This window comes from Nerophis ophidion, linkage group LG15 (genome assembly GCF_033978795.1).
Source record: "Nerophis ophidion isolate RoL-2023_Sa linkage group LG15, RoL_Noph_v1.0, whole genome shotgun sequence".
NCBI lineage: Eukaryota > Metazoa > Chordata > Actinopteri > Syngnathiformes > Syngnathidae > Nerophis > Nerophis ophidion.
In genome coordinates this window covers 32,898,090-32,923,756 of record NC_084625.1, presented here as the reverse complement: position 1 = coordinate 32,923,756, position 25,667 = coordinate 32,898,090, and the positions used below count along the sequence as shown (strand labels likewise).

General features: G+C 40.5%; 1 protein-coding gene across 4 annotated transcripts in view; it reads left to right on the top strand.

Annotated features, from left to right (window-relative positions):
• Nucleotides 1-25,667, top strand: part of sema5a (sema domain, seven thrombospondin repeats (type 1 and type 1-like), transmembrane domain (TM) and short cytoplasmic domain, (semaphorin) 5A) — a 428,747-nt gene that overhangs the window by 315,920 nt on the left and 87,160 nt on the right. For all 4 annotated transcript variants that reach the window (XR_009809834.1, XR_009809833.1, XR_009809835.1 and 1 more), the window contains exons 13-15: nucleotides 2,947-3,128; nucleotides 4,385-4,528; nucleotides 11,370-11,517. Coding sequence is in view for 1 of the 4 variants with exons in the window: in XM_061922050.1 (XP_061778034.1) it covers nucleotides 2,947-3,128; nucleotides 4,385-4,528; nucleotides 11,370-11,517 (474 nt within the window). In the remaining 3 variants the exon portion in view is untranslated. The remainder of the gene's footprint in view (nucleotides 1-2,946; nucleotides 3,129-4,384; nucleotides 4,529-11,369; nucleotides 11,518-25,667) is intronic.

Here is a 25,667-nt window from a genome sequence, read left to right as displayed (position 1 = left end):
AAACATGTATCTATTTTTTAAATCCTTCAACGTTAAAATAATCCAATTTAAAGTATTGTTTTGAGTGTGTTGTTAAAATGATCAGTATGTATGCACAGATGCTGGTCATAATAAAAGTACATGCAGTTGTATTCATGCATAAACAGATATATCTGCATAAAGCCTAATGGGAATATTATGCTGCCACAAGGTTCCTTTTGACATAACACTGCAGGGGAAAATAAAATGGGCCAGTCCAAATATTTTTTGCTTGTTTGTATTAGTTTACACTACTATTACGTTACATCTGTGATCCAGCAATATCTCATTTAGCTTATTAATGTTAATAAATGGGTTGTACTTGTACAGCGCTTTTCTACCTTCAAGGTATTCAAAGCGCTTTGACACTACTTCCACATTTACCCATTCACACACACATTCACACACTGATGGAGGGAGCTGCCATACAAGGCGCTAACTAGGACCCATCAGGAGCAAGGGTGAAGTGTCTTGCTCAAGGACACAACAAACGTTACGAGGTTGGTACTAGGTGGGGATTGAACCAGGGACCCTCGGGTTGCGCACGGCCACTCTACCACTGCGCCACGCCGTCCCTAATGACGTGTCAGATGATTCATAAACAAGGCAGCCTTATTATTATGAAGTACTCTTACAAGATGGTCACTTCTTCACAGTAGCAATGCTTTGCATGAAGTACTACTTTACAATAGAATAATGAGCACTATCGCATTTCAGTAAAAATGTGTCTCATTGTGTACGCATGTTAAAGGGGAACATTATCACAATTTCAAAAGGGTTGAAAACAATAAAAATCAGTTCCCAGTGGCTTGTTGTATTTTTTGAAGTTTTTTTCAAAATTTTACCGGTCCCCGAATATCCCTAAAAAAAGCTTTAAAGTGCTTGATTTTCGATATTTGCGATGCGACTATCCATTTCCATGTGACGTCATACAGTGCTGCCAATGTAAACAAACAACGGCGAATAGCACAGCAAGATATAGCGACATTAGCTCGGATTCAGACTCGGATTTCAGCGGCTTAAGCGATTCAACAGATTACGCATGTATTGAAACGGATGGTTGGAGTATGAAAGTATTGAAGAAGAAACTGAAGCTATTGAGCGAATAGCTATTGACGCTATTCATAGCCATAGCATGGCCGAATAGCTGCGTTAGCATCGCCCGTAAAATGTGCGGACCAAACAATCAGGACTTTCGCATCTCGTGACACTGGAGCAACTTAAATCCTTCGATTGGTAAGTGTTTTTTTCGCATTAAATGTGGGTGAGAGGAAGCGTAATATAGTTGCAAATGCACCTGCAGGTTATCCATACATCTCTGTGCCATGTCTGCTTTAGCACCGCCGGTAAATAGCATGTTAGCGTCGATAAGCTGGCAGTCAACATCAACAAAACTCACCTTTGTGATTTCATTGACTTTATAGTTGCAAATGCATCTGCAGGTTATCCATTCATCTCTGTGCCATGTCTGCTTTAGCACCGCCAGTAAATAGCTTGTTAGTGTCGATTAGCATCGCATGTTATCATCGATTAGCTGGCAGTCACGCCGCAACCAAATATGTCTGATTAACACATAAGTCAACATCAACAAAACTCACCTTTGTGATTTCGTTGAATTTATCGTTGCAAATGCATCTGCGGGTTATCCATACATCTCTGTGTCATGTCTGTCATCGCCGGTAAAATGTGAAGACAATCTGGCACATTCAATGGGGGTCTGGCGGCAGACACTTTCACATCTTCGGGCCAGTGGTGCAACTTGAATCCCTCCCTGTTAGTGTTGTTACACCCTCCGACAACACACCAACGAGGCATGATGTTTCCAAAATTCCAAAAAATAGTCGAAAAAACGGAAAATAACAGAGCTGAGACCCGGTGTTTGTAATGTGTTGAAAATGAAAATGGCGGCTGTATTACCTCGGAGACGTGACGTTCTGACGTCATCGCAAAAAGAGCGATAAACAGAAAGGCGTTTAATTCGCCAAAATTCACCCATTTAGAGTTCGGAAATCGGTTAAAAAAATATATGGTCTTTTTTCCGCACCATCAAGGTATATATTGACGCTTACATAGGTCTGGTGATAATGTTCCCCTTTAAAAAAAGGTGCATGTCTACATGTTAGATCTTGAGATAATTGGTGTCTTGTTCATCTCACACTCACACAAAAAGCATCTTCTTTATTCCTTCTATCCACCATGGGAAAAAGTGAGTGATAAAGCTTCAGAAACATGTAAACATGCTTTTGTTTGTGCTAACATTGTGACGATCTGTAACATTCACATCTTTCCTGTCAGCGCTCTTGTTTTGGTTCCACTTCCTGCACGTCTCCCTGAGTGCTTGTTTCCCTCACCTGTCCCTGGTTGGCAGCCTGGCACACCTGGTTGCAGTTACCAATCAGGCGGCTGTTTATGCCTGTCTCGCCCTCCAGTCAGGGCTCGATGATTGTTTCCTGTTTTCCCTGCATGTGCACTTACCAGTTGCACTATGTCCATTTTGACATTAAAGTCACGTTTTCCTGCACTTCGCCTGCCATCTCTGCATCTTGGTGTTCATCACCAGCAGTTCCTGTCAAATATGAACACTGCACACAAATACAGCAGTAGAAAACTGTAATTCATTGTTCCGCTAATGCCTTTATTATTGTGACCACTTCCATTTTCTCCCATTTCTGTGCTTCCTGGTGTGTCCATTCATTGCAATATTGTCATCATGTTTACCATATTTCCACAAGCGTCCCTTTAGGTTACTGTTTATTTTCCTGCCAACACCTGACCAATTCCGGATGTGTCATAGTAGATTTGTACTTATTTTTGGCATCTTCCTTTAGGAAAAAACAGCCTCGCTAGCCTCAAGCCGTATTTCCCACGTTCCCAAGGCTGGCAGCTTCCCTTTAACAGTTTTATTTCCTCGTTTTTCTTCGCCAACAGGTCCGTAATGTGACAGTTGACGGAGGTTTTGGAGCCTGGTCAGGGTGGTCCACCTGTAGCCATAGCGACGGCGCCAGCGCGGGGTCCTGCTTGTGTCGGACGCGGGCCTGCGATAGCCCCGCCCCCCAGTGTGGCGGCCAGAAGTGTCACGGGATCAGCGTTGAAGTGGCAAACTGTTCCAGGTAAGTGCCATCTGTGAATCTGCACTGTGGGAAGGAACGGTGTTCATTATTGCTTCCACACCAATTTGTCAGTTAGTATCACGTGAACCCTTACACTTAGGCAGGGCCATTTTTTTTGTCAGCCTGCTCATTAATTAGTGTTTCTTTTGCACCTTTAACTCTTTTAACACATTGACAATACCACTAAGATAGAGCCTTTTTAAAGACTTGTGTGTGCTTCTCTACAACTTGCTTAATGGTTGTATACTTTATATAAATCATTTAAATCGGGCCAGCAAACAAAAAATTATATATATATTTTTTTTCTTATAATTTTTTCAAATCTATATTGTTTGTAATCCATTTTCAACCGCTTGTTACTCTGTGTCTCCCAGCCGCTCAGACAAATCATATTGTCTAAAAATGCATTTATCCATCGATAACGTGACGTCATCGCAATCGGAATATAAGAATACAAATATATATATATATATATATATATATATATATATATATATATATATATATATATATATATATATATATATATATATTTCATCCCTACAAGCCTGTTTTGCAGGTTTTTCTGAAAAACAGGAAAACCTGACCTAACGTGTGTGTATATGTACGCTCCTCTTCTCTCTTTATATGTATATATATATATATATATATATATATATATATATATATATATATATATATATATATATATATATATATATATATATATATATATATATATATATATATATATATATATATATATGGAACACATTGCCTCCCTGCCTGAAAATCAGCATCAAGGGTTGGAAATGGGGGTTAAATCACCAAAAATGATTCCCGGGCACGGCCACCGCTGCTGCTCACTGCTCCCCTCACCTCCCAGGGGTTGATCATGGTTCATGAATCAAATACAGAGAATAATTTTGCCACGCTAGTGTGTGTGTGTGTGTGTGACAATCATGGGTACTTTATATATATATATATATATATATATATATATATATATATATATATATATATATATATATATATATTTATATATATTTATATACATGCACACACACAGCCCGGACCATTTTTTTAACCCATTGAGGCCCCCGAGTCAAAAAGTTTGGGGACCCCTAATTTAAATAAAAGCAAGAGAAGATGGTAAATGTGTTATCTCTCTGCAGGAGATGATATATTTGCATTTGTTAGAAAAGGGGACTAGATAGACAAAGCTGATCTGTTGTTCATGCAGCATCTCTCACAGCCTTCTATGTGTGTCTCCATAGAAACGGAGCATGGACTCCCTGGACTTCCTGGTCCCCATGCAGCACCAGTTGCGGCATTGGTTTCCAGGTGCGCCAGCGCTCCTGCAGCAACCCCACGCCCCGCCATGGAGGACGTGTGTGTGTGGGCCAGAACCGCGAGGAGAGGTATTGCAATATGTTTTTGGCGAAACCGCTAAGCTCCAACCTATCTTGCTCAATTTTTAGTGCTTTATATAATATTTTGCCTCAGACGTATTCCAAACCGCTTCCTGCTCCATCACTGGTAAGAATACAATGCAAATTTCCCCACGTACTGTGCCTCCTTTGTCGCACAGCGTTAGTGCTTGTTTTGAGAGGCGGGGGTTCTGGGTTTGAATCCTGGTTGGAGTTGAGTTAGGAAAGAAAATGTATATTCTAATGATGGTAAAAAAAAAATGTTTCACACAAAAAAACTATTTGGTCCCTATGATTTGGTTTTAGTAAACAATTCACATACATAATAAAGTGTGAAAATTGTTGGTAACGTGTTTAGGGTCCCGGTTTAGCCTGGGCCGGCCGTGGTTTTAGTTTTTTGGGGTCTTAATAAACTATTTGATCTTAACGGAATCATCTTGTGGTAAACTTTTTATGGTTTATCAGACTGCGTTTACCTAACACAAAAGGCATGGTGTGTGAGAAATGTTAAGTCAAAATGCATAAATGGAGTGAATGGCACGGCTTTTGAGATTTCCATCCATCCATTTTCCTACCGCTTATTCCCTTTGGGGTGGCGGGGGGCCCTGGTGCCTATCTCAGCTACAATCGGGCGGAAGGCGGGGTACACCCTGGACAAGGGTCGCAGGGCCGCTTTTAAGATGTATTGTGTCTTATTACCATACTATTATTAACCTTGGTAGAATATGAATTAGACCACCTCACCGTAGATCTTTGCCAGAAAGCGAGACATTAAATTAAAGTAGCTGCTAAATGTGGAAGGAGAGAAATTAAAACAATACCATATAAACCTGAATATAAAAAGACATCTTGGAGACAAAATTATTTTTTTTAATCATGTTATCAAGTTAAACCGGTTCAGAGAGCATAAAGCCCACAATCGCAAACACTTGCAATATACTGTAAGTGACTGTTCCAGATCCAATTACGCTCCTCCATCCATCCATCCATCTTCTTCCGCTTATCTGAGGTCGGGTCACGGGGGCAGCAGCCTAAGCAGGGAAGCCCAGACTCCCCTCTCCCCAGCCACCTCGTCTAGTTCTTCCCGGGGTATCCTGAGGCGTTCCCAGGCCAGACATAGTCTTCCCAACGTGTCCTGGGTCTTCCCCGTGGCCTCCTACCGGTTGGACGTGCCCTAAACACCCCCCTAGGGAGGCGTTTGGCAATTACGCTCCTCTTCTCTCTTTAATTGCTTTCCGAACGCCAAAGTAAAATGGCGAGCTGAATGGTTGACAAAAGTTGTGGTTGATCACTGAGTTGAGTCTGAAAACCCCAGTCATTAATGTAGCCATCATACACAGTTGTGCCTCAACTTACAACTACCTTAATTAACTTGAGAGAATTTTAAATTACAAACTAAGTGTTTTTGTGACGCCGCCGGTTGAAGTACTATTTGGCCACACCCACAACCAGAGATCGACACAATTCTGCCCTCCAACCACTGAAGCTGATAAAGTTAGTGTGGAGGAAAAGTGAATTACTGAATCAATCAATCAATGTTTATTTATATAGCCCTAAATTACAAATGTCCCAAAGGACTGTACAAACCGCTACGACTACTACATCCTCGGAATAACCCACATAAGGGCAAGGAGAATTCACACCCAGTGGGACCCCAGTGACAATGATGACTATGAGAAACCTAGACATTTTTGGGGGGCTTTAGGAATCACTAATAAGCCGGAGTCTTTTGAACGCAGATTTCTTGCCGGGACATATGGTACAATACAATCGGCAAGATAGGATGGAGCTAGACCGTGTAGTATTTTATACGTAAGTAGTAAAACCTTAAAGTCACATCTTAAGTGCACAGGAAGCCAGTGCAGGTGAGCCAGTACAGGTGTAATGTGATCAAACTTTCTTGTTCTTGTCAAAAGTCTAGCAGCCGCATTTTGTACCAACTGTAATATTTTAATGCTAGACATAGGGAGACACGAAAATAATACGTTACAGTAATCGAGACGAGACGTAACAAACGCATGGATAATGATCTCGGCGTCTTTAGTGGACAGAATAGAGCGAATTTTAGCGATATTACGGATGTTAAATTGATGTTAAAGATTGATTTTTTTTGTGAATAAATGTTTAGAATTAAGTTGATGGATCTATATTACATCCCCAAAGAGTGCACTTTAAGTTGATGATTACTTCTATGTTTAGAAATCTTTATTTATAATTAAATCGCTTGTTTATTTTTCAACAAGTTTTTAGGTTATTTTTATGGGTTTTTTTTTAAAGTTCAAGAAAGACCACTACAAATGAGCAATATTTTGCACCGCTATACAATTTAATAAATCAGAAACGGATAACATAATGCTGTATTTTACTTCTTTATGTATTTTTTCAACCAAAAATGCTTTGCTCTGATTAGGGGGTACTTGAATTAAAAAATGTTCACAGGGAGTACATCACTGAAAAAAGGTTGAGAACCACTGACATAGAGCATCCTGGTCTTTAATTAGACAATTAAATATTGTAGAATGTGTATTTCAGCCAACATCTCTCTTTTCTGTATTTCCCCTTCTGGGGGAGAGGTCCTTGAAAAGTGATTTGCTCCACCAGTGGCCTTGGGTAAAATACACACTGTGATTGACGCAGCCCGGTTACTCATGATAAACCACCAAGAGAAGGCAAGAGGCTCACTTCTCTCTTTCCTCTCTAAGAATCAATGTTTTTTGTTCTCCTTTCCACATTTCACTCCTACCACAGCTGCATGATTTTAAAAAACATGTGCGTATCGAGGCGTATAAGTAATGCACTGAGAAAAAAAAGGTAGATTTGAAAGGCTTTTATGTATGCAATAAGCCTCATTACTACATGGTGTGTTGCGCCTCAGTGCCAATGGACACTATATGAATAACGCATACATTTAAAGAAAAAAACTTTTGAGACGCCAGCAGGCTTTACATAAGTTTAAAGATGAAGCGGCCATGCGCGGCTTTAAATGTGGCAGGTTCATGCTCTCACTGATGAACCTTTTGTTGGTTCTTTCTCTGGGCCCGCACTGCTTTAGTCAGTAATTAGCTGCGTTGTCAAAGAGAAAAAGGATGCTTCCTGTTTTTGGATTAAAGTGCAATTTCAAGTTGGAAATCCGCTTATTGATGCAAAAGTGGTGTTTGGCGGCTACATCAATGCATTTATATAGATGTGTGCATGCGTTTGTAATCTCCTAAAGCGCGCTCAAGATTATGATCCACTCGGTTCTACCTCCTGGAGCCCTGCCATACAATCCTAAAACAAGCGTGAAGATTAATAAACATAACAAGAAAAGAATACAATTGGTAAATATCTTGCATCAGCCTGGAAAAGTAATATAGCACTTAGAAACCCTTGTCTCAAAAGGCAGCTGTGCCAAAAAGCAACCAAGCAGTAATTAAAGCAGTTTTACGGCATGTGGAAAAGTAATAAAATAAGCTGTAAGGCTCCAATAACGCTGGTAATCTTATTGTAAAATTATGACATTAAGTGCTGTTATCTTGTCTTGTAAAATGATGCAGTTATTTTAGACGTGCAAAATGTCTTGTGTGAATTTGTGCTTATGTTTTGTTGTTAGATATAGAAGGTATGTAATGTGGCTCCCTAGCCACATGAAAGCCATGCACGGGGACATTTACATGTTTTGTCAGACATTCCTGCCTCGTGGTTTGAAGCTTCCAACGCTATTTAAGTTTAGCGGCCAGCATTGGCGCCTTTTGGCATTTTGATTTTGTGACCTTATTTTGGTCTTTAACATATTCCCACAGTTTCATTTTCTAACTTACTAACCAATGATCAAAATTTAAATATGACTAATAAATTAATATATAAACAAAGGGGGTGGGACCTCATTCTGGGCCCCCATACACAAGACTCCTTAAGGGCCCCCCCCCTCGCACCCCAAACCAAACGTAATTGTCGCATAGACTACACGGCGTGGCGCGGTTGGGAGACTGGCCGTGCCAGCAACTTGAGGGTTCCTGGTTCAATCCCCACCTTCTATTAACCTTGTCACATCAGTTGTGACCTTGAGCAGGACACGTCACCCTTGCTCCTGATGGGTGGTGGTTAGGGCCTTGCATGGCAGCTCCCTCCATCAGTGTGTGAATGTGTGTGTGAATGGGTGAATGTGGAAATAGTCTCAAAGCGCTTTGAGTAGCTTGAAGGTAGAAAAGCACTATACAAGTATAACCCATTTACCATTTACCGTATTTCCTTGAATAGCCGCCGGGGCGCTAATTAATTTAAAACCTCTTCTTACTCCTGCGCTTATTCAAGGCATGCGGTAAAAGTAAGCAGGCGCTCATAATTTTAAAACCTCTTCTCACCCCTGCGCTTACCAATGGTATGCAATAAAAATTTTGAGTGTGATAAAAATAAAATTAATAAAAAATTATTCTGCGGCCGCGACCCGGTGGTTGGGACCACTGCTTTACAACATGTCATCGTGCCTACCTTTACACCATGCTGTCTGCGTGTCGGTTGGACGCATGCATTTAGCTGCTTCTCGTACGAGATTGCAATGCATACTTGGTCAACAGCCATACCTTTTACACTGATGCGTGTGATTTAAACAACTTTAAAACTCTTACTAATATGTGCCACACCCTGTGAACCCTAACCAAACAAGAATAACAAACACATTTCTGGAGAACTTTGGCTCTGTAACACATTATAAACGCAACATAAGAATTACCCAGAATTCCAATGCATCCATGACTCTTGGCTATATTATACACGCGCCCCAAACCCCGCCCACCTCAACCGACGCATGGAGAGGAGGCGGGGGGTGGGGTGGGATTTGGTGCTAGCTGGTGTATAATATAGCCAAGAGTCATGGATGCATTGGAATTCTGGGTAATTCTTATGTTGTGTTTATAATGTGTTACAGAGCCAATGTTCTCCAGAAATGTGTTTGTTATTCTTGTTTGGTTAGGGTTCACAGAGTGTGGCGCAAATTAGTAAGAATGTTAAAATCGTTTTATATCACAACCATTAGTGTGATCTGTATGGCTGTGGAACAAGAGCCCTGGTTTACACACAGTAAAAGCAATAAAAACTCCTCTGTCATTTTGAAAATGACGGCAGGAGAAGCGACACTCGTGACATCACAAATTTGACCCGGCGGTAACAGTAAGCATGCGCTAATAAATTTGGGGGGCGAGATTTACCCTACAGTAATTCAAGGCAGGTGCATAATGATGCCCGGCGGCTATTCAAGGAAATACGGTAATTACACTTTCCAGTAGCTTAGCTAATTTTCAATGAGTAGCTATTCCTGTAGCAGAGCAACTTTTACGCCCATGAAGCTTGGTTGCTTACATCAAAGCTACACGCTACAAAGAGAAAATGGACTGAGAATCCAGGCCTGACCTGGATGAATGAGAACATCCATACACACGGAAAAAAAATCCATGATCACTCAGCGTACGAGGTCTGCTGTCATTATTATGCTGACTGCTAGGATGTACATATTCCAATTTAGGTGAAGAATGACTCTAAATCCTCGCGAAGAAAAGGGGGATGGAACCAAGAGTCTTTTTATGTTTTCGCCATTTCCGGGTCTAAATTGGCCGTCAAAATGTACCATCTTGTCGGAATACAACCTCGTCTTTCTACTTTCCAGGTGAGAGGCATGATTTATGAGCTAAAATAAAGTTTGATGAGCAAGGCAACGAAGAAGCAGCTGATCAGTCGATCTTGTCAACATGGGGATGCAAGCTTATGATCCCGGCGCCGCTATAAACACTTAAATAACGATATCACTAATTCTAATTATCAAGTCTATTGACAGATAAGTTTGAACTATACGCTATATTGTATTATAATAATTATTAATAATAATAATGGATTAGATTTATTTTGCGCTTTTCTATTGTTAGATACTGAAAGCGCTCACAGAGAAGTGGGAACCCATCATTCATTCACACCTGGTGGTGGTAAGCCCTGGGGTAGACTGACAGAAGCGTGGCTGCCAGTTTGCGCCTACCGCCCCTCCGACCACCACCAATCATTCATTCATCATTCACCGGTGTGAGCGGCACAGGGGGCAAAGGTGAAGTGTCCTGCCCAAGGACACAACGGCAGCGATTTGGATGTCAATAGGTGGGAAGCGAACCTGCAACCCTCAGGTTTCTGGTTTTAAAACTACAAACGGCGGAGGATCCATGTGCATGTACTAGCCTGTCCACCCCACAACAAGAGGATCAAGAAAAAGATTGAACTTACTAATTACAATGGCGGACTTGTGTGTATCTCTTCAGATAAAACTTTACCATGTATGGAGATATCTGCTGACGTCACCAATTGAAAACATTTCACAAGTTGGGCGAATTCCAAACAACTCTTTTGGAGGAAGTATGAAAGAAGGCACGATTTGTAAATAAATATCTCTGCCATGTCTCCATGGTTTGATTTCAAATTTTTGGGACTAAAGCACGTGACAAAAGCTGGTACCAATAGGGAAGAAAAGTTGGTTTTGCATAATAGGGCTCCTTTAAAAGGCAACTCATTTGTGAATCTCAAATCGAGTAAATGAAAAGAAATACGACTAACTCCACTTCTCTTGTGCTGTAACATTCATAAAGATAGCTTAGTTGTTAACGTGATGTATGTTATTTCTCTCAGCGATGAAAGCAGCTGGGTGAGGTTATAGTGCAGACATCAGACTGCACCTTGTATTACTTTAGTACGTCTATAGAATTACAATCACTGACACTTTTTCATGTTGTGCGTTTGTTTTCTTCGGATCGTTACCAGATCATGATGTCTAGTCTCGTTAAGATTTCATCACGCTGCCATTTCATCTCTTTGACAGGTACTGCAATGAACACCTGCCCTGCCCTCCCCATGTTTACTGGTCGGCTTGGTCGGCATGGGAACGCTGCAACGTGCCTTGCGGCGGGGGCATCCAGTCGCGACGGAGAACTTGTGAGAACGGCAACGACTGTCCCGGGTGTGGCCAGGTATGTCACGCGCGTATTTCTCTCTTTTCTAGATTCTCAGCTTGCATCATTTTATTGAAGATAACTTAATGCTGTCTGATAGTGTTACTGGGCGTATACAATAATAATAATCCTAGGAACAGGTTTAGAGGATGACGCAGAGGAAGTGCTGCTTTTCAGCTCCTCCTGCTTTCATGCATCTTGTAAATGAAAGCGAAATACGTGGATGACCTTCCTTGTCTTTGAGTCTTTGTTAGCTTTTTCACAATGCTTCACTGTACGCTTGGCTTGTGGTAACAGTTTGGAGGGCCCTTTTCCGACATTGCACAAGCATGCAACTCCTCATTGTCTCCACTTCCATGGCCATTAACTTTTATCGCCAAACTATTAAAATGTATTTTTCACGGAGCGCCATAAATACATACTGTACTAGTGCTCTCAAACAGAGTTTCCGTGCATGAATTTTAATTGATCACAGTTGAACATTATTAAAGGCCTACTGAAACCCACTACTACCGACCACGCAGTCTGATAGTTTATATATCAATGATGAAATATTAACATTGCAACACATGCCAATAGGGCCTTTTTAGTTTACTAAATTGCAATTTTAAATTTCACGCGAGTTTCTTGTTGACAACGTCGCGGAATGATGACGCGTACGCGTGACGTCACAGACTGTAGAGGACATATTAGTGCTGCACCAAACACGGCTAAAAGTCATCTCTGTTCATGGCGTAATTACACAGTATTTTGGAGATCTGTGTTGCTGAATCTTTTGCAATTTGTTCATTTAATAATGGAGACTACAAAGAAGAATGCTGTTGGTGGAAAGCGGTGGATTGCAGCTGTCTTTAGCACCGAGACCCAGCCGGTGTTTCTTTGTTTGTTGTGAAGCGGAGCGGTCAAGCGAACATGTTTCTCTACGTCAGCATTTCTCAAAGTGTGCGGAATACAGACATGACAGGTGGGGCGCGAGGAACGGGAGGAAATTGCACTTTAATTTTTTTTATTTTTTTATTATATTCTTGGATTAGTTTTTTTTCACTATGCTTTCATTTTCCATACACACTGTCTGTGAAATCCGCTATATAAATAAATGTAAATTACATTTTTCCTCGAGGCTTTAAATTTCTAGGTAGGAGCGAAAGTTTGACAGACATAGCAACAGTAACTAATGGGGGCGGGGCTAAGCCGAACAATCTTTCACGCGGATGGGTAGCAGGCTAATGTGTGGACCACAGTTACACAAAATGGATAAATTTGTGACTCGCACCTCGTCAAACTAGAGCCAGCGCCTGCAGAGAAACAAAAATCTGACAGGCTTAATCAACCAAAAAGCCAACCGAAAAGAAAATATGATGCAGGGTATCTTGCTCTTGGATTCACCGCAACGGTGGTGGGGGCAGAGGAGAGACCCCTATGTGTTCTGGGTCTAAAACCGCTAGCAGCAGACAGCATGAGACCCAACAAATTAAAGAGACACCTAGAGACCACACACCGCAATCACGTCAATAAGCCACTTAATTTCTTTCAAAGAAAAGTAGTTATTTTATTTATTATTGAACTTGATGCAAGTTATACCACAGCTGTACAGTTATTTTATTTTTTATTGAACTTGATGTTATTTTATGTTATTGAGTTTGAATGTGTACAACTTGAATGTTACTTGATGTTCAATAAATTTGAAAATGTTAAGCTTGGCATTAGCGTTCTATTGGGGTGATGGGGGCAGGTGGGGCTTGAAAACTCCCCCTTGTCCAAAGTGGGAGATGACAAAAAAAGTTTGAGAACCACTGTTCTACGTCAACCAGCATGTTTTTTGATGGGAAAATTGTGATATATATCTTACCGGAGACATCAATGGATTATTCGTCGTCCTGCAGCAGCTGTCATGTCAAAAACGGCAGCTGTGAGCTTGGCTCCTCAGCTTCTCTCTGAGACACTGCGTGTTCACCGCAGCCATCCGACCTCGAGGTATAACTTTACAATCTTTAAAAACATCTGAATCGCTCACAATGCCATCGCCTTTTTTTTTTTTACTTTATTTATTTATTTATTTTTTGTAGTCCTTTGCTATCAATATCCTCAGCCACAAATCTTTCATCCTCGCTCAAATTAATGGGGGAATTGTCAGTTTTTTTGTTTTGAATAGCTCTTTTTGTTGGAGGCTCTCATTATAAACAATGTGAGGATGTGAGGAGCCCTACAACCCGTGCGTACAAGGCAAGGCTTTTTTATTAGTGACCAAAAGTTGCAAACTTTATCATCGATGTTCTCTACTAAGTCCTTTCAGCAAAAATATGGCAATATCTCAAAATGATCAAGTATGACACAGAATGGACCTGCTATCCCCGTTTAAAAAAGAGAATCTCATTTCAGTAGGCCTTTAATATTTAATAGAAAAGTCTCAATCCCGATCATAGGACCGTATTAGGGCCTATATTAGCGTTTTTTAACGGATCTTTACCGCAGATGTGCCCTAGCCTTTAATCAGATTCCTTCAAAAGGGTTGCACGCTCAGGGAGCCACAATGACATTTTCAGATTCCTTGTTACACATGCAGGGGTTGTATGGATATTCTGGGAGGGTGCATGCCTTGCCAGAACACTGGCTCGAATTTGAGGGCAAGCTGCAACCAACACAGTGTGAAGCTGCTTTTAAGATACTAATCCTCACCACCATGGCCAAAAATAAACCAAGTTGCTTCCATTTCATTAGCACTGGAGGACGAAAGGGTGATGCATAGCTAAGCATGCTACACACAACAACACAAGAAGTTAACCTCTAAAGCAGTGGTTCTCAACCTTTTTTCAGTGATGTACCCCCTGTGAACATTTTTTTGTTCGTTTCAAGTACCACCTAATCAGAGCAAAGCATTTTTGGTTGAAAAAAAAGAGATAAAAAGTAAAATACAGCACTATGTCTTCAGTTTATGATTTATCAAATTTGAGGACCACTGCTCTAAAGTGTTAATGTAAACTCGGGGTGATCGATCCAGATGTCAAAACTATCCATACTTGTAGTATCAGTATATAAACGATACTAAAGAGATTAAATCGATGATCATCTTTTTTTGTTCTTATTATTTCAAAATAATTTTTGGGGTTATTTTGTTTATTGTTCACAAACTCTGGGAGTTGGTCTCTGGATACAGGAAGGCTTTTAGGGAAAAACTTAAATATGATAGCCAATAGTAGTTTTTGCTTTTGTTTATTTATTGTGCACTAGCTGTCATGGTCCATATCTTGGACAATGTCATATTCTGGGTTTTGTTCTGTTTTGTTATCATCCTGTGTTGTATTTGACATCTTTGGTTCTCGGTGGCACTTCCTGTTCTGTTTCTGTTGTCATGGTAACTCATTAGTGTCACCTGTCTCTTGTTTGTCGTCGCGCACCTGATTTGTGATTATCTCCTTATATAAGACCACCTTTGTTTGACACTCGTCCTTGGACTCTTGTTTGCTCCCACGCAACAGTTGACGCCGCTTGTCCTGCATTATGGTAAAAAACTACTTTTGTTACTTGTTAGCTTCCCCGCTATTCCTGTTTTGTTTATGTCCCTAGCTTCAACGCTAGCGCTTTTTGTTCCTTCTAGCTGCCACGCTAGTTATGTTGGTTTTTGGTAGTGCCTCTGTGCAAGTGTCTTTGTTTCTAGCTTGTTTTATAGTATAAATAAATTCTTGTTCCTACCTTACGCTGTGTCCATCTTCGCTGCACCCACAGGAGAACGCAAACACATCACCACTATGCCACCGAAGCGTCACACTAGCCACTTTATTTTTGTTTTAAAATAGATGTATGTAGCCTTCAATACCACATATTTAATACATCATCTGATTCACAATATGAGCAGATTGTAAATTTCATAAGTTAAATTTAAAATGTTGAAGTACCGACGATTGTCACAGACACACACTAAATTTGTGTTCTGCATTTGACCCATCCCCTTGTTCACCCTAATGGAGGTGAGGGGAGCAGTGGGCAGCACTGGAGCCGCGCCCGGTAATAATTTTCGGTGATTTAACCCCCAATTCCAACCGTTGATGCTGAGTGCCAAGCAGGGAGGTAATGGCTCCCATTTTTATAGTCTTTGGAATGACTCAGCTGGGGTTTGAACTCACAACCTACCCATTTCAGGGCGGACACTTGGCCACTGAATAAGATAAGCTTTATAAAAAGTTTTACTGTGTTTACTCAAGTTTCATGCTTTGAACATTTTTTAAGATCTATAATCTATTGTCGTCGGATTGGGACATCGGATCAAAAATGTTAATCGGAAAATCCCTAATATTTCATCCATTAGTTATGTTTTATTTGGCAAGAGAAAAGTGTTGACACATCAAACTGGGCAAAACAAACAAGTTCACTTAATCGTACATACTGCACTGTATTTATTCCTCATTTTGATCAAAACGGATAACTAAATGGTTTTACGCTTCCCCACCTCGCATCCAACACAAACCTACAGTAAATGTTCACAAATAGGCAAGTGTTGCACAATGCTACCATGCTTCTTGGTAAACTCAACAGAATTTAGCCTCTCAGCAGTGGCCTCTCTATGCCTTTCTGTACCCGACTAAATACGCTCCACTTAAAAACAATCTACAGTTGTGATCAAAATTATTCAACCCCCACACAATTTTGGTGTTTTAGCAAGTTGGACTTTTATTCCGTATTTTGTTTATAGTCATATCAAATAAAGATGTGTCAGATAGACAAATGCAACTTAAATAGTAACACTGTATTTTACAAAATACCAAAAAAGGAAATTTTTCTTAATATCTCATTGACAAGAGAAACAGCCCCAGAGCATGATTGACCCCCCACCATGATTAACAGTAGGCAAGGTGTACTTGTCTTTGTAAGCTTCGTTTTTTCTCCTCCAGACATAACGTTGATTCATAGGCCCAGAGAGTTCCAGTTTTGTCTCATCACTCCATAGAACAGTTTCCCAAAACCTTTAGGGTTTGTCCAGATGATTTTTAGCATACTGGAGTCTATTTTGGTTGTGCCTGATAGTCAGAAGTGGGGTGCATCTGGGAGTTCTGGCATGGAGGCCTTCATCTCGTAGTGCGCGCCTTATTGTCTGGGACGAAACCTGCGTACCCCCCTCTGCAATGTCCTCTTGTAGTTCCTCAGCTTTTACCCGGGGGTTTTTCACCACTCTACGCTTCAAATACCGGACAGCAGTTGCACACAGCATCCTCTTTCTACCACGCCCAGGTAGTGTTTCCACTGTGCCTTTAGCTTTAAACTTGCAAATTATGCTCCCAACTGTGTCTCTTGGAATGTGTAATGTCTGCTATTTTCTTATATCCATATCCTTTCTTCTGAAGAGAAATTACCTCCTCTCTTACCTTCTTTGACCACTCCCTGGACTTCACCATGTTGCAAATACACCATTGACCATCTACAAGAAGCTGAGCGTCACAGTCTTTTCAATCAGTTTAATTGTTGCTCGTTATGGTTCTAATCACATCTACAGGTGTTTTCAACACCTGATTGAAAAGACCTTATTCAAATTCTGTTTTTAAGAGTTATGATCTTCAAGGGGTTGAATAATTTTGTCAATGAGATGAGAAATGACACTGTTTGGTATGTTACAAAATATAATGTTGTAATTCAAGTTGCATTTGTCTATTTATTGCATCTTTATTTGATATGACTATAAACAAAATATGAAATAAATGCCCAACTTGCGTAAACACCAAAATTGTGTGGGGGTTGAATAATTTTGATCATAACTGTATCTAGCTGAAAAAGCCCACCCTAAACATTGTGTAATGGTGCATACGTTAGTATTAAGACACCTCCCACACATAACATTGCTGCCTCAGTACACTCACAAATAATTGAGCATGACATGTTAGTCACTGCACAAAATCACACAAATGGAAAAAGGGACTTCTCCATTTTGTGGCAATTTAGCAACAATGTCGCCCTTCTCTTCAGCGCATGTGTCCTAATAGTAGCAGGCAGAGCTTTATTCTTGACAATGCATTACAGCTGTAATGCACTGATGTATTCGGGGAACACAACTGTAACAGAGATGTAAACAAAATGGAGCATCAAACTTCCATTAATGCATTCTCCACAAGTAAGATGTGTGTAAAGCACTTGATCTTTTCATTATTACATGGACGACAAATGTTTTTACATAAATTGGAAGCATTGAATTAAATGAAGAAATGTAATCATTGGTAAAAATGTTGGGTCTAGCCAAGATTGGGAAATGATTGATGAAATATGGTGATCAAACATGTTTTATTATTACACATCATGAGCATTTGTGCAGTGGTGTTGCTCTGATGGTTTATTTGTTTTCAAATAATACTAATACAGCAGGTTGCATATCCCTTGAAAGACTAGTTAATTTGATTCAATTGTGTGTTCACCACTTTTCAGTTTTTTATGCTGCACTCTTGGACGAGCACGCTGATGCTGAGGGGCCTTTTGCATTAATTTGTCAATGTAAAAGGCCTCATTGCACTTGTGCACCAAGCGCTAGCTATTCTCTCCATGCAGTGATGCACCATGTACCATGAGTGCAGCTCTTAATAAGCCCATCATCACTTGTGTAATGACTCAAAGGATCAATTACTTTGGCTGAATCGGCAGCAAACATTTATCCAAACTATTTTTTTATCACAGCTAGGTAGTCTGGAAAAGAAATAAAATATGTTCTGTATAGCAACTATATTTCACCAAAATGTTTAAAGGCCTACTGAAATGAGATTTTCTTATTCAAACGCGGATAGCAGGTCCATTCTCTGTGTCATACTTGATCATTTCGCGATATTGCCATATTTTTGCTGAAAGGATTTAGTTGAGAACATCCACGATAAAGTTCGCAACTTTCGGTGCTAAGAAAAAAGCCCTGCCTCTACCGGAAGTCGCAGACGTCACATGTTGATGGCTCCTCACATATTCACATTGATTTTAATGGGAGCCTCCAACAAAAACAGCTATTCGGACCGAGAAAACGACAATATCCCCATTAATTTGAGCGAGGATGAAAGATTTGTGTTTGAGGATATTGATAGCGATGGACTAGAAAACAAACAAACAAAAAAAACGCAATTGCATTGAGACGGATTCCGATGTTTTTAGACACATTTACTAGGATAATTCTGGGAAATCCCTTATCTTTCTATTGTGTTGCTAGGGTTTTAGTGAGTTTAACAATACCTGATAGTCAAAGGTGTACGTCCACAGCCGGGTTTTGACGCGCAGTGTCTCAGGGAAGTTGCCGGCAGCTTTATGGACGGCACAAGCTCAGCTGATGTACGGTTAGAAGCGACTTTTTAACCACAATTTTCTCACCGAAACCTGCTGGTTGACATTCGGTTGGGATCCATGTCCGCTCTGATCCATAGTAAAGTTTCACCCCCGGGAATTTTAAACAAGGAATCACCGTGTGTTTGTGTGGCTAAAGGCTAAAGTTTCACAACTCCATCTTTCTACTTTGACTCCTCAAATATTAATTGAACAAATTGCATAAGATTCAGCAACACAGATCTCCAAAATACTGTGTAATTATGCCGTTAAAGCAGACGACTTTTAGCTGTGTGTGTGCGTAGCGCTCATATTCCTAACAGCCCGTGACGTCAAGCGTACACGTCATCATTACGCAACGTTTTCAAGAAAAAACTCCCAGGAAATTTAAAAATACAATTTTGTAATCCAAATAGGCCGTATTGGCATGTGTTTTAATGTTAATATTTCATCATTGATATATAAACTATCAGACTGCGTGGTGGGTAGTACTGGGTTTCAGTAGGCCTTTAAAGCAGGGGTCGGCAACCCAAAATGTTGAAAGAGCCATATTGGACCACAAATACAAAATGTAATCGGTCTGGAGCAGCAAAAAATGAAAATACTTATTTAAGTATTATAATGATGGCAACACAGGATGTAAGTGGCTAATTAACTATATTAGCTTCCTATCAAAATGACTCTGTCGCAGGCTGACGCTAATCTTCGTTGACAGAAATGTTGAAATGTAATATTTAATCTACACATTTTTACAACATTGGAAAACATTAGTAAAACTTCTCAGAGGATGAGATAACTCCTGAGAATTACTGTCTTAGAATGGCCAAAGGTATAGATGTTTATCCAAGTTAAAGGAAACGGCAGGGCGTCTTTTTCTAATGGATTTATTACAATCTTTGCAAAATGGGTAACGTTTGCTGTGGTCTGGAACAACAGGGCGTACAAACAGCTATCAGAAATTTAGCCAATATTACATACAGATAATGTTTCATGAAACAAATATAAATTAAATACACAGAGGACATAAGTAAAGGAAATTAATTGAGCTCAAATATACCTACAAACAAAGCGTAATGATGCAATATGTACATACGGCTAGCCAAAATAGCATGTTAGCATGGATTAGCTTTCAGTCTTGCAGTGACCATATATTCCTGATTAGCACTCCACACAAGTCAATAACTAACATCATCAAAGCTCACCTTTTTGCATTCACGCACAATATAAACCGTTTGGTGGACAAAATGAGACAAAGAGGGAGTGGCATAAAACACGTCGTTCTGTGGCAGCGTCGGAGAAAGTTATACACAAACTGTTGAGTCACAGTCCACACAACAGTGAGAGTTTAAGGGCCGCTGAAATTAGTAGGACAAAATAGCACTCACTAGATACTCTCATCAGTGGAAAAACTACAATTTTAAATAGTGGGCTTTCTAACAATTAGGAAGGTTTGTGTCGTGTTTGTTATCCTACAAAAAACATATTAAAACAAAAAACATTTTTCACCCCAAAAAATTTTGAGAAAAATGTGGCTCTATAGCTGTGGATTTTAAAGAATGCATGGTTGATATAAAGTGTAATTGTGTAACTTTAAAATAGAATAAACTAATCTCTAAGCATTGCTAAAATGAACAAAACAAGCAAAGTCACGCAGCTCATTGTCCTTGTGGCCCCTGAGACTGGGAGGTTGTGAGTTCAAACCCCGGCCGAGTCACACCAAAGACTCTAAAAATGGGACCCATTACCTCCCTGCTTGGCACTCAGCATCAAGGGTTGGAATTGGGGGTTGAATAACCAAATGACTCCCGAGCACGGCGCAGGCTGCTGCTCACTGCTCCCCTCACCTCCCAGGGGGTGAACATGGGCATGGGTCAAATGCAGAAGACAAATTTCACCACAACCAATGACAGTGACAATCGTTGGGACTTTAACTTTAAGTTCTTTCCGTACAGTCAACGGAAATTTCCAAAATCTTCATGCAAGTTTGATAGTGGCTCACCTTCAAACTGTTTGTTTGCAACAATCAAGTTCTTTAACGGCACCATCAAGGATAAAATCTACATTTTTCAAGGAATTAAAATGGAGTCAAGAAGAATAGGAGTATGCAAGCTAATATGTTCCACTAGTGCAGTGGTGTCAGAAGTGGGATTTGAACATGGTGTCAGATCCAACTTCTGACGTATGTAGTATAAGAACAACTCCCAGTTGAACAATGCCTCATATTGTGAGCAAAAGTTGTGGAACTTTTTGGACACATTCTGTCTGAACCTTTGTTTGTCATACCCCAAACATTTAAGGCAGGGGTAGGGAACCTATGGCTCGCGAGCCAGATATGGCTCTTTTGTTGACTGCATCTGGCTCTCTGATAAATCTGAGCTGACATTACTTAACATGATAAGTAATGAATGATTCCACTTGTAATCAAAGTGTTGAAAATATTGTTCAAAAAATAAAACATGCTCATGCATTTGAATCCATCCATCCTTTTCTACCGCACGTGTTCAAAAAGTTGCATTAAGGGTAAGAAGTGATTGGTTAATTTAGGGCTTGCCCTCCTGGGGGTTCTTCAGACCAATTTGAGAGCCTGTTTCAGGGTTACAATATTTTATTTTTTCAATAAGTCTCTCAGTTGCTTTCCAGCAATTGTCTTTTTCCCTTTCGTTCTCGCTCACGCTCTGGCTCCAGCCCCAACCCCGTCTCTCCTCCTGACTGCTGCTTTTAAACAAAGCGACAGGTGATTAGATAACAAGGCCCAGGTGGGCCTTCTACGCACCTGTCGCTGATTTCGAGGCCTGTCCTGGCAACACCCCGCTTCGCTGCAGGCCGCAGGCCACGCCCCCCTCCACAGTTAGCTTCAGAATACCATTGTTACTACAAATAATAAGAGACCTATTATACTCTAGAAATGTTGGTCTTACTTAAAAATGTACGCGTTTAGTTGTGTTTAGTGTTGAAAAAAATATCATATGGCTCTTACGGAAATACATTTTTAAAATATTTGGATTCTTGGCTCTCTCAGCCAAAAAGGTTCCCGACCCCTGATTTAAGGGTTCCAAAAAGCAATGATGCACATGTGATGTCCTGGCATTGCTGGAAGACGACACTTACAAGGGCTCCCATGGGATTGCTTTAAAATCATCCTCATATTGCCAGTAGGGGTATACTGTCTTTGTTTATAACTGAGATGGATGACTGTTGTTTGCTCTGATTTGTAAACCAGTGTTATACCCTTCAATTAGTTTATTTTTTTTTTGCATTCCTAATTCCTGTCTGGATTGTCTGGGTTTGTAATAGCAATTACATATTGTCCTGAAAAAAGTATGTGCTACGCTAGACCGAGTAATGATAATGAAGGCGTCCCTATGCGTCTGTTCAAAGTTCAGCTTTGCTGCTGAGCTATGAAATGAAAACTGAGTTGAATTATGTTCATGTGGCCACACTATTCAGCTTATGTATTTTTATATCATTCAATCTACACACCAGGGGCCTGATTTACTAAGATCCAAATAACAAGCGCTAAACAGTGTGTGCAAACTGTAAAATTGTGTATACCCTAAGTGGGGGTGTGATCTACTAAAACTGCACATACAATTAACAAGTGCAAACATTGTGCAGACCGGCATATTGAATGAGGTTTTTGCTCTACAACCGACATTATTTGCCCATGGAAACACTTATTTCTCTCCACATTCATGTTATTTTGCTCCTACCTGTGGGTTTTTACAATGTTGAACAAGCAGCACACATCTATGATCTGTAAAACCTTTTCAAACATGGAATCGTAATCCATGCAACAGAAACTACATTCAGCAAGATAAGTGCGCACTCTGCAGGAAGGTGGTGGACAATCACAACACCGAAGCGGATTTATGCAACTGAAATAATCCTCATGCAAGAAAATGCATATTACAAGACTTTTTTTTCATATAGGGAAAATATATACTGTATACTATAACAATATTTATTATAGATAAATAAATACATGATAAATGGGTTCTACTTGTATAGCGCTTTTCTACCTTCAAGGTACTCAAAGCGCTTTGACACTACTTCCACATTTACCCATTCACACACACATTCACACACTGATGGAGGGAGCTGCCATGCAAGGTGCTAACCAGCACCCATCAGGAGCAAGGGTGAAGTGTCTTGCTCAGGACACAACGGACGTGACGAGGTTGGTACTAAGTGGGGATTGAACCAGGGACCCTCAGGTTGCGCACGGCCACTCTCCCACTGATAATGAGAATGATAATATGTTTTGTAAATCAAAAAACTATCGCCAATTAAAAAACACATTCAATTTGTTTTAATCAGCCCCTGAAGTCATGCAGCCATCATATAGCAGCTATACAATTATAAAAGTATATTGCTGAATAGACTATATGTCAACTATTTTTATTATTGGCACTCCATATACTGTATGTTGACGAGCATTAAGTAGAATGGAGCTGCAGTGCGATCGACTCCTTTCTAAAATGTTTTACTGCGCAACTGCCAGTCTGCATGTCCTTTCGAGACAAACTCAATTCAAACACAAAAAAGCAGCCTTCGAACAGTTTTAATCTTTATAAACCACACTGTGTATGCTGAATAATCACATATGCATCTTCTCTCAATATTGTGGGTGTTCTGATGATCAGCATATATTCTGCATATGCAAAGATTGCACTCCTTATTTTGCTCACTTTAGTACAGGCAAACCTTTACTAGATCAGGCCTGACGTGTTACTTCAGACGTGCTTGTGTGTAGCCAGGAGACCAGCTCCCGGCTTTTGGTATGAAGACAGACACAGGGGGGCGTCTGGGTCTGAACAAGTGCGCTGTGGCCAACGCTGCTAATTAAAATGATGTGTCATGTGAGGAACGCTCTGTTGCCATGGACTCTATTAGAGTTGGATAAAGCCTCCAAAGGGAAATAGCCAAACTGATATCTCACATCTGGACAGGTCTTTTAAATGTCAGGCAGCGAGTGGGTGCAGGTTAATATGCACAACAACACACAAGGCAGGCCAATAAGAAACATAATGACTGTAATGATGGTGGGAGGTTTGAGCGTTACGACTATTAATCCTATTCTGCAACAGTGCTCTTTGCGCCTCAAAACACCCACAAACACACACACAGGTTTATATACATATATATATATTATTATGGTAACACTTTGGAATGGAGAAGATATTCACCATTAATTAATTGCTTATTAACATAGGGTTAGGGTTAGGTTTAGGGTTAGGTAAGAATAAGGCATTAATAAGTACTTAATAATGACTAATTTATATAGTCCTAAATCACAAGTGTCTCAAAGGGCTGCACAAGACACAACAACATCCTCATTTCAGATCCCACATAAGGGCAAGGAAAAACTCACAACTCAGTGGGATGTCAATGTGAATAACTATGAGAAACCTTGGAGAGGACCGCAGATGTGGGTGACCCCCTGCCTGTAGGGGAGACCGGATGCAATGGACGTCGAGTGGGCATAGCATAATATTGTGAAAGTCCAGTCCATAGTGGAGCTAACATAATAGTGAGAGTCCAGTCCATAGTGGGGCTAGCAGTAGACCATCCCGGCGGAAACGGGTCAGCAGCGCAGAGATGTCCCCAACCGATGCACAGGCGACCGGTCCACTCCGGGTCCCGACTCTGGACAGCCAGCACTTCATCCATGGCCACCGGACCTGTGTCCCCCCCCGCACCCCCTCCACAAGGGAGAGTGGTACATAGGAGAAAAAGATAAGAAATGGCAGATCAACTGGTCTTAAAAGGAGGTCTATTTAAAGGCTAGAGTATACAAATGAGTTTTAAGATGGGACTCAAATGCTTCTGTTGAGGTAGCATCTCTATCTGTTACCGGGAGGGCATTCCAGAGTACTGGAGCCCGAATAGAAAACACTCCATAGCCCGCAGACTTTTTTGGGGCTCTGGGAATCACTAATAAGCCGGAGTTCTTTTAACGCAAATACAATACAATCAGCAAGATAAAATGGAGCTAGACCATGTAGTATTTTATACGTAAGTAGTAAAACCTTAAAGTCACATCTTAAGTGCACAGGAAGCCAGTGCAGGTGAGCCAGTACAGGCGTAATGTGATCAAACTTTCTTGTTCTTGTCAAATTAAGTGTTAATATGTTACTAATTTGCATGTTAATAAGCAACTAATTAATGGTAAATAGGTGTACCTTAAAATAAAGTGTTATCATTATATATTATTTATATCTGCCTAAAACAGCCAATAAATAAATACTGGTGTCAGAAGTACCATTGTCTTGCTTCAATGTAGAACTGCATGGTGTCAGAAGTAGCATAAAGTATGAAGTATAAACCTCACTTTTGACACAACTATTTGGAATTCACAGTTGTTTAGAAGTGATTGGTGTAAGAAGTTGGATCGAACGCCAATACCAAATGTTGCTTGCGAAATCATTCTTTGCTATTAGTAGTTGTGTCGAACTACATGGTGTCAGAAGTGGGATGTTGTTCATTTCTTACAAGAGACTGTTTTACATGACAGCAAATTGTAAAAAAAAAAAAAAAAAGGAATTCACAAGCTGAATTTATTAATGGCGTCAGATCCTACTTCTGACAACAAAATGTAAACAATATAAATAAATAAATGATAAATGGGTTGTACTTGTATAGCGCTTTTCTACCTTCAAGGCACTCAAAGCGCTTTGACACTACTTCCACATTTACCCATTCACACACACATTCACACACTGATGGAGGGAGCTGCCATGCAAGGCGCTAACCAGCACCCATCAGGAGCAAGGGTGAAGTGTCTTGCTCAGGACACAACGGACGTGACGAGGTTGGTACTACGTGGGGATTGAACCAGGGACCCTCGGGTTGCGCATGGCCACTCTCCCACTGCGCCACGCCGTCATCTCCCA